The sequence below is a fragment of the Callospermophilus lateralis genome, chromosome 8 (assembly GCF_048772815.1).
Source record: "Callospermophilus lateralis isolate mCalLat2 chromosome 8, mCalLat2.hap1, whole genome shotgun sequence".
Classification (NCBI taxonomy): domain Eukaryota; kingdom Metazoa; phylum Chordata; class Mammalia; order Rodentia; family Sciuridae; genus Callospermophilus; species Callospermophilus lateralis.
The window spans coordinates 709,346-725,342 of NC_135312.1; the positions used below are offsets into that span (position 1 = coordinate 709,346).

The window sequence follows — 15,997 nt, forward strand, 5'->3', positions numbered from 1 at the left end:
GCCACGCCCCCGACCCTTCGCGGAGGGCCGGAAGGACGCGTGCTTCACTTCCGTCGCGCAGGCAGGCGCACAAGCTCTAGGCGTGGGCCCGCGGCAGACTTCCGGCGAGGCTTGCGGGCCGCTCACACCTGAGAGAAAGAGGGCCACGGCGGCCCCGCCCAGGTCGTCACCTGCCACGCGCCCCACAGGCCAGGCAGCCGGTCCCTCCGCGAGGCCTTGTCTCAGTGGCGGGGCGGAACGGCGCGGACGTTGGGCGTGAGTTTGGCGGCCGCTCCGCCGGACTGCGCCTCCCAGTGAAGGCCGGGCCAGCGGAAGGTCCCGGTGCCCCCCTCGAGAGGACGGAGCCGGCGGCCGCACACGCGCGTTCCTTTCCTTGGGCCGTACGGTTTTGGGGGAAATATGAGTTAGTCGCTACCGTTGAGAGACTGAGCTCAAGGACGCGGTTTCCCAGCTTGCGTGGGAAAGCCTGACCTGGCGGCGTCGGGCCGCAGTCCCGCGTTTTCGCAGCCCCCTTCAGGTAAGACGCGGCGTGCGCCTGCCCGGCCGGCCCAGGCCCTGCGAGCCGCGGCCGTGCATAGAGAGCTGTTCTCACTCGCAGAAGAGGGCTCTGAATCGGCGCCGTAACCCGCACCCGGAGTGCAGTCTGTAAAGAGTGCCTTTGAGACCGACTGCTGTCTAAGTAGAACAGGGGATGAAGGGTGCACGTGGGACCCAGCAACAGCGGGTCACGGGCGACCTCCCCGAGAGCAGTGCCATCTGAGTGGTGGGCGGGAGCTGCGCCTCCCCTAGATGCCCAGGAAAAAACCCGATGAAGTAGGGAAGGTTCGTGGAGATAGCTCAGGAAGTTGTGAGGAAGAGTGTGGGACTAGAAGGGCAGTGTGGTGTTGGGGTCCCAAGACGGGAGACTAAGTGAACAGCCTGAAGCCGGGAGAAGGGAGCCAGCAGAGAGAAGAGGGGACTAATGGAGGAAAGTCAGTGACTGCATGGCATGGGTGAGAGTATTTGTTTTGGACATAGGAAAAGCACTCTCCATGTGAAAAACTCTGCAAAAGGAGGGAAGAGGAAAAGTGGCTTGCACTTGTAGGCAACTGTGTGTTTATTAGCATGATGCTGCTGAAGGAATTTTCTGGTAGCTTCCCTTTGATTTGTAAACAAGGAATAGAAATCATCTATGGGAAGTAAGAATGAGAGACTGGAATCTTAGGGCTTAAGCAACGTGGAAGAGACCTAAAAGCCATTGTGGTGACACCCCAGGAATAACTCACTAGAGAGTGTGGCAGAGTTTGAGGCCATCTACTCAAACACGCAAGACCTAGGACCAAGTAGAGGTATCTAAATCAGGTAATTGCTGAGCGTACTGGTAAATGCCTGTAATCCCAGCAACCTAGGAGACTGAAGCAGAGGGATCACAAGTTTGAGACATCAGTAACTTGCCTGTTTTTTTTTTTTTTTTTTTTTTTTTGAGACACTGTTTCAAAATAAAAAGGGCTGGGAATGTAGCTCAGTGGTGGTACAACCCTGGGTTCAATCCCAGGACTGACAAATAAATAAATCAGGTAATCAGGAAACCAAAATCTATCGCAACTCTCTCGTAAGTATTTATTTATTTGTTTTTAATTTTCTTTTTGTAGTTGTAGATGGACAGAATGCCTTTGTTTTATTTGTGTATTTTTATGTGGTCCTGAGGATCAAACCCAGTGCCTCATACATGCTAGGCAAGCACTCTACCACTGAGCTACAGCCCCAGCCCTTTCGTAAGTATTTATAAAGCCACGCTTCTTGGCATTGCAGTAGATGCCATGGTAACACTGTCTTAACCCAAACCTGCCTCCATGTTTTTCTAAATTTGACAGTGGGTGTTCATTTGTAGCTATCTCACTTCACATACATGTCTAAAACTAAGTCCATGGTCTTGATCCCCCAATTATAGCAAAAGTTATCACCACAAGTAGGAGAATTGTTTTGTGATGATCAAGGGGTGAATTCACTAAAAAGATGTAACAATCCTAATAAACATATATGTGCCTAATAGCAAAGCTGTAAAATATCTGAACCAAAAACTCAGAACTACAAGAAGAGAGGCCAATCACAATTGTAGTGGGAGGTTGATGTAGTTGGAGAGTATTTTTTCCTCAGTAAAAGACAAGAGGGGCTGGGGCTGTAGCTCAGTGGTAGCGTGCTCGCCTAGCATGCACGAGGCACTGGGTTCGAGCCTCACCACCACATAAATGTAAAATAAGGATACTGTGTCCATCTAAATCTTAAGAATAAACATTTTAAAAAGTAAATAAAAATAAATGACAGGAACCCAGAAAATCACTAATGATACTGTAGACTTGAACTACCAAGCAGCTTGAGCCAATTAATAAACATTTATAAAATAATCCCTACAATAATATAAATTGGTGTCTATTTTTTAAAAATACACTGTTGAAATTAAAAGACAGCTCAGACTTGGAGAAAATATTTGCAAATTGCCTATGTGGTAATAGACTTGTATATGAAGTACATGTAGAGGAAAGTGAGTTCTATATGTCTTCAGGGTAGTCTATTTGTCTTCTGTCCAGTCTTGGGATTGGGTACACAAGGCTCTGGTGTAGTCCTGGTTTCTTCAGGTACACCTCCCAGTTTGAGCCTCATGAGGCGGCCTTCTCAAACTCCTTGCAATTTGCTGCATGCCAGGCTCTCCCTGTTACACAGAGATAGTTCTTTTTGGCTTTTCATTAATTCTCACAGTGATATTTAAGGATTAAAAGAGACGTCAAGTATGAACTACTTGGGACAATGCTTGATGTTTAAGATATGCTTAATAAAGGCCTCTTACTGTTCTTGTGTCCCTTGTCGGAAGTGTCTCCGCACTCAGCTCCAGCATCTCCCATACTGAAGACTCCTGACAGTCTCTGCAAGAAACCTCTTGCTTTCCCACTGCGGCATCTGTATCTCTAGTCCTGTCTTTTCTTCATTGGCATGTGTCATAAAAACTTGCATGCAAATGTGTAGATGACATGGTTTGAGCACTTAAAGACTAGGCATTAGGTTGTGTTCTTTTTAACTGGTGCAGTTCATAAAACTGTTTTAACCACTTGTAAGCACACGACCCAGAGACACGAACCCCTTCACTCCTCCACTCCTCCGTGCAGCTTCTCCACCCATCACCAGGCTTTTCCTCTTGCAAAGCTGAAACTCCCCGTGATGCACCATCTCACCCATTCCACTGAGCCCCTGGTGCCCACTGCTCTACTTCCTGTTCCTATGGTTTGACTGCTCTGGGGTGTCATGCAAGTGGAGCCATACGGTATTTGTCTTGTGCAACTGGCTCGTTCCACATTGGAGTGTCCTCCCAGTCCTTCCATGTGATAGCATGTGTCAGGACTTTGTGATGCTCCATTCAGAAACCAAGATGGAGGCTCCAGTGCCTTCTGCCTCTGGGCTATTGTGAACAGCCCTGGGATGAGCTTGGGTGCATGGAGCATCTCTGTAAGTCCCTGTTTTTGACTCTTGGATGTGTACCAGAGAAGGAGTTGCCGGACCTGGTGGTGGGATGTTCTTGGTTTTGTGAGCCAGGCAGCTGCACCACTTTGTGCTCTACAAGCAGGGTGCAGGTTCCAGTTTCCTCTGTCTTTGCCAACACTTCCTTGTTTTGTTTCATTGCCAGCCTGGAGGGTTGCTGTCTCATCAGGGTCTAATTGTAACAGTTCTTTAAATATTTTAGATATTATACCTTGCTCAGATAGTGGTTTGCAAATGTTTTCTCCCATTTTGGGAATTGTTTTTATTAATTTTGTCCTGTGGTGCACAGAGGTTTAAAATTGAACGGTTGTGGCAACCTCTTCAGAAGTGAGCTTGGATAGGCTTGGTAGAAGGAACTATAATCCCTGTGGCTCAGGAGGCTGAGGCAGGAGGACCACAAGTTCAAAGTCAGCCTCAGCAACTTAGTGAAGCCCTAAGCAACTTAGCAAGACCCTGCCTCTTAGTAAAACAAAAAGAGAGGGCTGGAGATGGGGCTCAGTGGTTAAGTACCCCTAAGTTCAATCTCTGGTACAAAAAAAAAAAATGAGATTGGTTTGACCATAATATTTACTTCTGAATCCCATGCCATTGGGCTACATCTTTAGGCCAGAACTGGGAACAACTCCACTGTGTGGAGTCCATAGTGCTCGGTCACTGAGCACATGAACAGTCGGTCCACACAGAGTAAGTAGTTATGACACAGCAGGAAAGAGCTCAGTGCCTCCCCCAGCCATGTGCCACGGCATTTGGGAAAGGCAAAGCTGTAGTGACAGAGCTGCCAAGCTTGTCATGTGGGAGAGTTTGACGAGGACTGGGAGCGGGGACCAGGGTTCCAATTGGGACTGGTCACTTAACCATGTCCATTTCTCAGAAGCTCAGAACTGCACCCCAGAAGAGTGGCTTGGACCATACGTTGGATAGGAAAGGGGAGGTGGGCCAGAGCCGCCTCCCGCTTTCCTTCTGTCCTGGCACGCAGTCCGTGTGTTCCTGAGGGTTCTGCCTTACATGTTGACACCCTCGTCAGAAGGTCACTGCGCAATGCTGTCTGCATCTTTTTTTTTTTTTAATTGTAGTTGGACACAATACCTTTATTTTTATTTATTTATTTTTATGTGGTGTCAAGGATCGAACCCAGTGCTTCACAAGTGCTAGGTGAGTGCTCTGCTACTGAGCTACAACCCCAGCCCCTGCTGTCTGCACTTGCAGCTGAAGTTTTTAGTTCTGTCTCTCTAGGTCTGCCTACTTGCTCATACTTTGTTTAATGGCTTAATAATTAGTCGTGTTTACTTTTTTTCCCTCAGTGCTAGGGATGGAACCCAGGGCCTCACGTGCTAGACAAGTGCCCCACCATGAGTGACACCCTGGCCTGTGTTTCACGTATCTTGTTAACGGAGGCTTGCTTGGTGTGGACCTCAGGCCTCTCTGGAAACTGAGGTCCCCTGCAGGCATGCTTCTTCAGCTGAGGGCTGTGGCTCTGCTAATGTCCCCAGGATGCCAGATGTCTCCTACAACCTCACTACCTCTTCTGACTGACAGCTTACCACTTTCTGGCTGCCAGGCAGGCCCTCTAGCATTGAGCTCCACCCACCCCTGACTACATGTTTATCCAGTTTGGTTTCCTCACTGGAAACTGCCAGTCAGCCTCCTTTGTCCATCTTGGGGTGGGCTTCTGATTGTGTCTGGTGTCAGTTTCCTTGTTTGAGCAGCATGTGGTGGTGCCCCTTACCTCTTGTCTTTGGCAGTCTGTCTACTGATGCTCTGGCCAGGGTGAGCAGCATCCTCTGCTGGGCTTTGGGAGGTACTGGGAGTTAAAGGTAGGGGCACTCTACCACTAGCTATATCCTCAGCCCTTTCTATTTTTTAATTTTACTTATTTTTTTTCTGTGCCTTAGAAAATTGGCCCTGAAGCAAACCCTTCATCCTTCCTCAACATTGATCTTCTCCACCCTCTGGATCTGGATAGTTCCTGGGCAGGGTTGGCTCTTTCTCCAGGACCTTGGGCATCAGCCTCCCTCTCTCTGAGGAACTGATCTCCAGGCACATTTTGGCCCCTGGCTGTTGCCAGACCTACTCTTCTCCCTGAATCCCAGCTTCAGCATCCTTGCTACATTCCCATCCCCTGTCACCCAGCTGTGGTGGGGGCCCTGGGTTCAGTGTGGAGTCCACAGGGCTCAGCGCTGTGCTGCCCCAACGCCCACCAGCTCTGCTCCAGGATATGAGCACACTCTGTCTGGAGTCACCCTTGTCTTCCAGAGCCTATTCCTGACATTGACAGTGTCCTGGGAGCTCTGAACCAAGGCAGTGTGCCATGGGGGCATTTGTTGGGTGTGCACATTGGTCCTGATGCTGTGACCTCAGGCCCCAAGGGCACCCACTCCTTTTTCTTGTTTAGGACCAAAACAGCTCATAGGATAGAGTCTGCTGTTGGGTTCAGGCATTCTGGGCCCTTCCCTGGTGATGTGGGTGCTAAGCACCCACCTGTGTTGTGTGGGCCTTCCCTTCCTGCCTGCTCCTCTAGGGGAAGCAGGCACAGCATGTCCCTCACCCCAGTCACCAAGCTTAAGCTTAGTGAGGGAGTCTCAGGCTGATGCTTAGCCTGGAGGGTCTTCCCCACTCTCCACACCCAGCCTCCATTCCTGTGCCCCCTGGCTAAAGCCTGTAAGGCAGCCCCTGGGAGCAACCCACTGGTATGCTCAGAGCTGTGCTTCCTTCTAGGCTTTTGTGGCCACTGGGCAGTGGCCCCGTCATGTCTGGGCCCCAGACTCTTGAACACACACTGGATGCCCAGGGTGACTCATCCCTATGCAGGAAGGATGAGGACATCAGGGAAGGGACCCAGAGCTCCCACCGCATGCTGGGTTTCAGTGACGCACTACTGTCCATCATCGCCACAGTCATGGTAAGTGTGGGGCCCACTTCAGGCAGGTGGAGGCACCCATCCCTGGCCCTGCTGCCAGCCCAAGAAACATCTGGTTTCTTTTTGTCTTTGTTCTTCAGATCCTTCCTGTGACCCACACGGAGATCTCCCCAGAGCAGGTACCAGGAGCATGCTGTGTAGTGCAGGGGGACAACCCACCTGGTCTGGGGGCGTTGGGCAGCAGGGTGGGCACCTGCTTCCTCCTGGTAGGGTCACGTCTGCATAAGTTGGGGCGGTTGGGGTTGGGCCCAGGCTTCTACAGTGAAGACCTGTCTCAGCCTGAGTGGAAAAGGAAGTGTCCTCTGGTGGGAGGGAGCTCCCCAGATCCAGAGATCAGGCTGCCTCAGCAGAGGCACATCCACCTGGCATGTGCACCAGGCCCATCTGGGGGTGAGTGGGGAAAGGGTGTAAAAGCTTTTTTGTTTAGAGCCAGCTGTACTGGACTATTCCTGACTAAAGAGAGCAACATGTGACTGATCACAGCAGAACAGTTTGGAATGCCTGTGGGAGCATGCATGCACCTTGTCTCCTATCTGCCCGTGTGACAGGGTGTCACAGTGCCAGACTTGTTTGGGGTGCTGTGAGGCACAGAGGAATGGGCTGGCCCAGCAAGGCTGATGTCCAGCCGCCTGCAAGCTGAACTGGATGACCTGGGAAGCCCCACAGCTACTTGGATTTGGTTTTTGCACTGTGAAGAAATGATGAAGCACTTTCCATAGGGTTGTAGTAGAAATGTGCGTCCAGCCTGACACAGCTCTCTGGAGGAGATCCTAGCATTGATTGCACCAAGTGCCTGGCAGTCCCCAGTAGAAAGTGCCCACCAGCAGCTGTTCAGAAAAGCCGTGCCCCACGGGATTGGTTGTAGTTCTGGGGCCTACTATGGGAAGCCCATGGTTTGGCTCCAGCCAGTATGGGCTGAGGTGTTTCCTTCACGAGAGGCCCAGATCAGCATCCTGTGAGACCACAGGGGCAGCTTCCCAAGCAGCGAGAAAACTCAGCTGTTCAGGCCCACCCTGACCCCACCGCCGCTGGGCCACTTGTTTTCTCTGCATGGAAACTGGGACTTCTTGGTGCTGAGTCTTTCTGTTTCCTCACTGGGTCTCAGAAAGCTCCTAAGAGTCCACGGGTGCAGGCAGAAACACTCTGGGAAGGAGAGAAAGGTGCTGGACCAGCGATCCTCCCTGACACGGGGCTTCCTGGACTGCTCGTGTGTTAACATGAAGATAGTCAACTTTGAACACTGCAATTCAGAAGCACAGTGCACTCAGGGAAGGGTACCTTCGGAGATGATACCCAGAGCCCAGGAGACAGCGGGCAACCTGCGCCTGCCAGGGTCTTGACCCTACACTGACAGCCTTTGAGAGGTCATCAGTGACCTTGTGAAAGGGCTGCAGGGCTCATTGGTCCCTTTGTCCTCTACCTTTCCGCCATGAGATGGGGAGCCCGCTGTCCAAGGCACTTCTGCAACTCTGAACCATGAGGCCTGTATTGTGGGCTTTCTGGACCCCAGCATGACAGCTGGAAGCTCGCCCTAAGGGGAGTAGAGGGTCAGGGGAGGGGGTGTTGCCCCCAGCAGGCAGAGCCTGGGTGCTCCAAGGCGTCTCATTGCACTCCAGTGAGGCCATGCCCATGTGTCGAAGGCTACCTGGGTTACCTATGACTGTCCCTAATGGCAGTGCTCTTTTGTTCTAGCAATTTGACAAAAATATACAGAGACTTCTAGCAACCAGGATTGCTGTCTACCTGATGACATTTCTAATTGTGACTGTGGCCTGGGCCGCACACACCAGGTAGGGACCGGGCTTCTTTGAGGTCAGGTCACCTTTTGACTTACTTAGGCAGTGAGCCACACCATTCTCAAGGTATATGTGGGCCCCTCACATCATCATGGGTGAGAGTGCCGGGGTGGGTAGGTCACCCCTTTCTCCATCATCCCCAGTTCTTTCTCTGAACCTCCTGCCTGGGTTCCCACACACATGCTCCAAGGCAAGTCTATTTCCACAAACATATAGCACTGCCCACTGGCTGTCCAGACACTGGGTGTGGGTGCCCAGTGTGTCCTGCTAGACCCCAGAACCAGGATGGAGCCTGGCAGGAGGGGGCAAGCTGCCAACCCCTCCAGCCCCTGTTCCAAGCCCACAGGTAGTTCTCCAGGGCCTGAGCTTTATCTTGGGGAGGAAAAGGCCCTGATCCAGGGGTTACTGCCTAACCTAAAGGGCCCCTAACCACTGGCAGGGGAGCAGGGATAGGAGGCACCCAGAGGCTGGAAGTGGATGTTTCCATCCTAGGTTGCAGACCAGCCTATGGAAGGGAAGCACTTGTCCAGGAAGACTGGGGTGCAGGAAAATGCACCCATTCCATCAGGTGTTGGCACTGGGCCAGATACCTCTGGCTTTGTGTATTGTATACTGCCCTCAGCAGACAACCACTTTGGGAGATGAAGCATGGACCTCGGAGTCCAAGCTCCAGGGGTGGGAGGTCTCTTCTCCTCAGCCTCCCTGGTGTACTAAGTGCCCAGGAGGCTCTTAGGGGATGTTGCAAAGTAGGTGGGCTATGAGCTCTGCCAGGGGCTGTACCCACTATGGAGGACATTGCCTGAGTGGGGTTCAGGGGCCCCATGAGGGGCTTCCAGATCTGCTCTGTGCATCTGCCTGAGCATGGTCTTCTGCACACCTGGTTGCAGTGCTCAGCAGGTCACCAGAAGAGCTTTCCAACTCAAGGGGGCCATAGTCCTTGCTATTTAGCTTTTCAGCAAATGCTGCAGCACCAGGTTGGCCCTGTGTCGCTGTCCCTAGGCTCGCTGCCCAGCCCAGGAGAAGGCATGGTTCACAGTGGAAGAGGACATGGCACTTGTCCTAAGCTGGCGTCAAGCTCTGACAGGGAAACCTGGGGCATGGACCAGGTGGGCTGGGGCCTCAGAAACAAGACCCTTGGCCAATTGTGCTCACTCATGTTGCCCATGATGAAAGCTGTCTTTTTGTTTTGTTTTGTTTTGATACCGAGATTGAACTCAAGGAGACCTACCCACTGAGCCACACCCCCAGCCCTATTTTGATTTTTATTTAGAGACAAGGTCTCACTGAATTGCTTAGCCCCACACTTTTGCTGAGGCTGGCTTCGAACTCGTGATCCTCCTGCCTCAACCTCCCAAGCCGCTGGGATTATAGGCATGTGCCACCACACCCCGTGAAAGCTGTCAGTTTTTAATTTTTTTGTTTGTGTCAAATAGTCTCAGGACAAAGCAATTTCTCTATTAAATAGGCAGCTCCACAGGTTTAGGGTTTGAAACCCCTGAAAACAATGGGAAAGAAGGATTTCCTCTCTTCGAAATGGATTTTGTGCACAAGGCCTGAAGAGTGAATTCACTGCATGATGGAACTTTATGTACACATATCCAGAGCCGGGTTTTCAGCCTTCTGGCAGAAGCTGCACAACATTTCAAGAGAGCTTCAGCTGGGGCAAGCCACATGTGCCTCTTGCACCTCGAACAGGCAGGTCACATTCAGAGGCTCCCCTCTCAGCAAGGCCTCCCCTGGAACCCAACCCAAGAGCCCCCTCTAGCCCTCCAGATCCCAGGTTCCACAGGATGAGCCTACTCCAAAGACACACTTTGAAAAGACTCCTCCAGAGCCACGCATTGTACACATTTGTCTCTGTAGTTTGGCTCTTACTCTTCAAAGCAATATGCTTTAAATGGCAAAACAACAGGAAGAATATGTGGGAATGAAGAGGGTGATTTCCAGGGAATTTATGATTTTGAATTTTCTGAATTTCATACACTGGGTAGGATTTTACATTTAATCCTAAATGACATCTTTTAGCTGGGTGTGGTGGCACATGCCTATAATCCCAGCAACTCAGGAGCCTGAGGCAGGAGGATCGTGAGTTCGAGGCCAACTTGGGAAATTTGGTGAGACCCTGTCTTAAAAATTAAATAAGGCTGAGGATGTAGTTCAGTGGTTAAACATCTCTGGGTTCAACCCCTGGTTACCTCCCCACCCCCAAAATCATCTTTTAATGAAATTTAAACTAGAAAATACCGGAGCAAATGTGTGTGTGTGTAATTTTATTGGAACTACATTTGATGAGTGGCCCATCTTCTCCTGTTCTTTGTAGATTATTCCAGGTTGTTGGGAAAATAGACGATACACTTGCCTTGCTCAATCTGGTGAGTTTTTTTGTTTTTTGGGTTTTTTGTTGTTGTTGTTGTTGGTGGTGTTTTTTTATCCTTTTGGGAAATGATTTTGGTTTATAATTTAACCCTCCCAAGAGGACTGAGAGTGTATAGCTGGCTGCTTCTCTCTTATCCTCTGGTACCTCGGAACCTGAACTCTGTCCACACCTGGAAGCTCCTTAGACAACCCTTGCGCCATAGGGGGCTGCCACTCTTCCCCAGCCCACATAGAGTTGGGGGTGCTAGGCCTGCCTGTGGAGAGGGCTGAGATGAGCCAGGAAGGCACAGGCTTCTCAGGTCTGACACTTGCTGGCCCACCATCCTGTCTTGGGAGGGGCCTAACCTGGCCCCTTCTGGAGTAGTGAAGGGGCAGCTTGCACCATCCAGGCTGCATTGATGTGACCTCCCTCCCTCCTCTCCAGGCCTGCATGATGACCATCACTCTTCTGCCATACACAGTAAGTAACAGCCTGCTCCCCAGACATGCCCAAGACGTGCTGAGCTCCACCTGGGTTTGACTGTCCTTGGAAATGCAGACCAGCAGATGATTCTGGGCCTTTGGGCTACACAGAGGAGAGAACTTCCAGGGGGAGTCTGGCTGGGAGCCTGGGGCTCTGAAGGCAGAGACCACTGAAGGCAGGGCCCCCACTCCGTTGTGGCCTTCCTCCATTCAGAGTCTCCACAGACCCAAAAAGTTCTCATACTCAGTGCTAACCTGGCCTGCTGGTCTGTCTGTGCTGGGCCAGAGAATTGGGATCTGGGGGAGTTCAAAGGCCTGTAGCAGTAGATGGAATTGCTCCCGTGGGGGCTGTGGACAGATCTGCCACACCCTATATGTCCCCTCCCATGATAGTCCTTCTCAGCACAGAGCAGGGAGACCAGGAGGCTCATTGTGTCCCAGCTCCTAGACTAATGAACTTCTGCGTTACTCCTTGTTTTGGACAGTTTTCCTTAATGGTGACGTTCCCTGATGTGCCACTGGGCATCTTCCTGTTTTGTGTGTGTGTGATCGCCATTGGAGTTGTGCAGGTAAGGCATCAGGAGCCTGCAGGAATGTATGTGAAAGAGACAAAGAGATGGTCATGGGGACAAACAGGCGAGGCGCCAGTATCCTGACCCCATGTCCCCAGGAGCCCAGGTCCTGCCGTGGATACTTGGGGTGTGCATGCCTGAGACCCCTGTCCTTGCTGAGCCTAAGAAGGTCCTCACAGTTGCATCAGGTGCAGGGCCAGGACTCCCATCCCTGGTGTTTCCCTAGAGCACCCCAGTGCGAGCCTGCCTTAGGTGCCATCCCCCAAGCCCCTGCAAGAAGCCAGCTTGCCTGGCCATGTCCCTCTGCTCATAGAGGGTGCCCTGTGGCCTGCCTCTCCCACAGGCACTGATTGTGGGGTATGCTTTCCACTTCCCACACCTGCTGAGCCCGCAGATCCGGTGCTCTGCCCACAGGGCCCTGTCCCGAAGGCACATCCTGCACCTTGTCCTCCGTGGTCCAGTGCTGTGCTTTCTTGCGGCCATCTTCTCCCTCTTCTTCTTCCCTGTGGTGAGTGTTGGGGCACCCCAGGGAGGGCACAGCCGGGGCACTGAGATGCTTTTTTTGCAGCCAGCAGCTAATTCTAATAGGAGTAAGAGTGGTGGTCTGGCAGTGTGCTGTTCACACAGGACCAAGAGCTGCAGAATAAGCTGCTCCAGAGTTGGCCTAAGAAGCTCACTGTGGCTCCAGGTCTGCTTAAGCGTTGTTGAAGTACATGGAGTTTTTAATCCAAATTATCCTAAGAATTATGAACAAAATAACTTGACATTTTCATAAACATTTAATAAGTATTCGAGAGGATTCCAAGTTTAAAACAGGCTAAGGTGAACTTGGTGGTACATGCCTATAATAGAGACTCAGGAGGCTGAGGAAGAAGACTTACAAATTCTGGCCTGCCTCAGCAACTTACAAGATCCTGTCTCAAAAAATAAAAAGGCCTGAGGATGTGACTTAGTGGTAGAGTCCCTTTCATTCAATTCTGGGTTAAAAAGTAAGTAGGCTGGTAAGGGCCTGTGGCAGCAGCCAAGCAGGGTCCAACCCTCTGGCCAAGGAAGAGCGGAATCATCTGGAGAGCACCAGGCAGGTAGGCCTTGGTGGTGGGGCAAAGAAGAAAGGTGAGCATTATGGTATGAGGCCCTGGGCCTGTGGCCGGCCATATGACTTGGTCCCTTTGGAGCTGTCTTTTGGGGCTCATGAAACAGGAGGGAGGAAGGGCAATGGTTTTGAGTGGGGAAGCCAGGGGTAGGCAGCAAGACAGGAGTGAGAGGCAGCAGTTGGAGGCGAATCTTAGCTTCAGAGGTGGGACAGTCCCCTTCTAGGGGTACACCCAGGGTGGTCCATGTGGCATGAATGTCTCATGAAGGCAGGGCATAGGCATTGGCGGAACAGGAGACTACATGGGGTTTCTGGATCTCTCCTTGCTGCATTCTGATCAGAATTCTTTCTTGTTATCCAAAAATAGTATACTGGGGGCTGTGCCACGCTGTGCCTGAGGTTGCTCACTATGGCCCCTTGGGCTGTCCCACTCTTGGCTGTCGTGGATGGTGCTGCCTTGAGCACAGCCTCTTTCAGCCTCTGCTCTCAGTTCTGTGCACATGCTCAGAAGGGGCCCTGCTGTACTGCGCAGTCCTCTTCTCCCCCTGGAGCCGCTGGGCATGTTCCCTGAGAACAGTGGCCTTGAGGCTCTCTGGCTTGCTGGTGTGTGCATGTTGTTTCTGCCCCTCTCACAGCTGGGCACTTGTCTTCTGTTGAGTTGTAGCAGTTCTTTGTGTGTTCTGGACACAACTCTTGGCAGGTGTATGGCTGCTGGGCGCTTTCTACCTTCCATGGCTATCCTTTACTTCATCTCCATAAAGGACAGTTCCTTGGATTTTTCCTTGTTACACATGATTTTTCACGGATGGTAGAACTCCTGGGTGGCTGGGCTCCAGGAGGTATATGGTATATGGCCCTGCCCTGGGGAGGCAGGCCCTGACTGTCATGTCCCCACAGTCATACCTGCTGATGGTGACCGTCATCTTCCTGCCCTACATCAGCAAGGCCACCAGTTGGTGCAAAGACAGGCTTGTGGGTAGGTGTCAGTGGCAGTCCTGCACTGAGGCCAAGGGAGGCACCACAGGGGTCGGGCTGTTCATGAAGACTGCCATGTTGGGGCAAGGCACACACATGTGGTGACCCTCCCACCCCTCAGCAGCTCCACACCAGCTCCTCTCCTGGGCTATACATTCCCAGTCCCTAAGGGAAGCGGGCAGGGATAACCACACTGGCCCCACAGCCCATGGGCTGAGCCAGTTCCTCCCTCCTATGCCTGCAGGTCACAGGGACCCCCCGGCCCACAGTGCAGAGGTCTTCAGCTTTGACCTGCATGAGCCCCTCAGTAAGGAACGGGTGGAAGCCTTCAGCGACGGTGTCTACGCCATTGTGGCCACACTCCTCATCCTGGACATCTGGTGAGGACCCAAGCAGGGGCAGCCCTGTCTCATCTTCAGGTGGCGGTGTGTCTGAGTCCCTGGCATCTTGTCCTGGCCACACCAGAAAGGCTCAACTTCACCCTCCTATGGGTGCAGAGCTCCCTGGGAGGGTTTCCCCAGGAACAAGAACGCCCCTCAGGCCTTGGCCCCACCTAGGTCCCTTCAGGCATGTCTGTGGGTCTGGGCAGCTTAGACTGCCATGGGAATCTGTTGGAGCTCTGATCTGAGCAGCCACTTTTATTTCCAAGTGTTTGTTTGCTTTTTCAAGTCTTCCAGGCTTCCTAAGTCTCTTGACTCCTTAGTCTCTTGTCAGTGCATACTTTTATTGCATTAAACATTTAAAAACTTTTTTTTTTTTTTTTTTGTTTTGGGGGTTTTTGTTTGCTTGGTTTTGCAGTACTGGGGGTTTAATCAAGGTACTCTACCACTGTGCTACATCTGCAGCCCTTTTATTTTGACACCTTGCTAAGTGCCCAGGCTGACCTCAGCCTCCCAAGTTAGCTGGGGTTATAGGCATGCACCCCTGTACTGTGAAGTTTTAAAAATTTGTAGCAAATATTTTTGGTAGTACCTGATTCCTAAAGCCTATGATCTGTTTTCTTCTGCCCTGCAGCCAGATGCTGTGGGCGGGGAAATATGGCTGAGGGGGAAGCCCATCACCACCCGCAGGTCTCATGCTCCTCCTGTGTGACCCCCAGGTTCTCCCACACACCCTTCCCCACTGCCCAGAGTTTTGGAGGTGCAGATCTCTGGCTGCCTCAGGATCCACCATCCTCCACATTATTTGATGAAAGGTTTCTTTCCTGGGTCTCCAGGGCCAGGCACATTGTTGGAGCTTCTTATGGGTGAGGGCTGCTCCCAGCAAGGAGAGCAGAGAGCATGCCAGTTAGATATCTGTTCCGGGTGAACTAAGGAGAGCATAAACACCTCAGCGTCCCACACACACGATACCACATCAGGAACATTTCTTGTGCAGAGGTGTCCAGGTGTCCGCCCAAGTTAGCACGGATGCTCAGCTCACCTCCCTGGGGCCTGTGGGCTCCTGGGGAGGCTGGTGCAAATGCCTGTGTTCATGCTCCTCAGCGAGGACAACGTCCCAGACCCCAAGGCCGTGAAGGAACAGTTCCACGGGAGCCTCGTAGCAGCCCTGGGCGCCTATGGGCCACACTTCCTGGCATACTTCGGCTCCTTTGCCACAGTGGGTCTGCTCTGGTTTGCACACCACTCGCTCTTCTTGCACGTCCGCAAGGCCACACAGGCCATGGGTCTGCTCAACACCCTCTCCCTGGCCTTTGTGGGTGGCCTCCCTCTGGCCTACCAGCAGACTGCAGCCTTCGCCAGGCAGCCACGAGATGAGCTGGAGCGTGTGCGCCTCAGCTGTGCCATTGTCTTCTTCGCCAGCATCTTCCAGTTTGCCATCTGGACTGCGGCCCTGCTGCGCCAGGCGGAGACGCTGCAGCCAGCTGTGCGATTTGGTGGGCAGGAGCATGCCTTCATGTTTGCCAAGCTTGCGCTATACCCCTGTGCCAGCCTCCTGGCCTTTGCAGCCACCTGCCTGCTGAGCAGATTCAGCACAGCCATCTTCCACGTCATGCAGATTTCAGTGCCCTTCGCCTTTCTGCTGCTGCGCCTCCTCGTGCGCCTGGCTCTGGCCAGCCTGCGTGGCCTACGCCACCTGCGGCCAGCACAACCCCTCCGGAGCCAGGCCCCAGAGGAGGCCCAGTCCCAGCTCCTGCCTTCCTCCTGCTAGTGGAAGCTATGCCTGCCTGGGAAGGAAGCCTTGGGGGTTGGGCCAGCAGGCCTCATGGAGCCACAATCTGGGTTTTGCCTCCATTGTGAAATATCAAGACCTGTTTCAGAGTATGCAGATTGTCCTCCTTTTTACACTATGAGGA

At 52.3% G+C, this 15,997-nt stretch overlaps 1 protein-coding gene across 4 annotated transcripts; it reads left to right on the top strand.

Annotated features, from left to right (window-relative positions):
- Positions 1-61: 61 nt before the first annotated feature.
- Positions 62-15,965, top strand: Tmem175 (transmembrane protein 175). Of its 4 annotated transcripts, none has more exons than XM_076865360.2 (11): positions 62-517; positions 6,226-6,409; positions 6,508-6,546; positions 8,120-8,217; positions 10,544-10,595; positions 11,024-11,059; positions 11,547-11,630; positions 11,977-12,141; positions 13,624-13,702; positions 13,946-14,081; positions 15,186-15,965. In XM_076865360.2, exons 2-11 carry the CDS (start codon positions 6,257-6,259, stop codon positions 15,850-15,852), a joined length of 1,509 nt encoding a protein of 502 aa, XP_076721475.2. In that variant the 5' UTR covers positions 62-517; positions 6,226-6,256; the 3' UTR covers positions 15,853-15,965. The 4 variants fall into 4 exon arrangements, with proteins under 4 accessions (XP_076721475.2, XP_076721477.2, XP_076721478.2 ...); XM_077110196.1 differs by lacking the exon at positions 62-517 and adding an exon at positions 1,715-5,547; XM_076865362.2 differs by lacking the exon at positions 13,624-13,702 and having other exon boundaries at positions 12,048-12,141.
- The last annotated feature ends 32 nt before the right edge of the window (positions 15,966-15,997 follow it).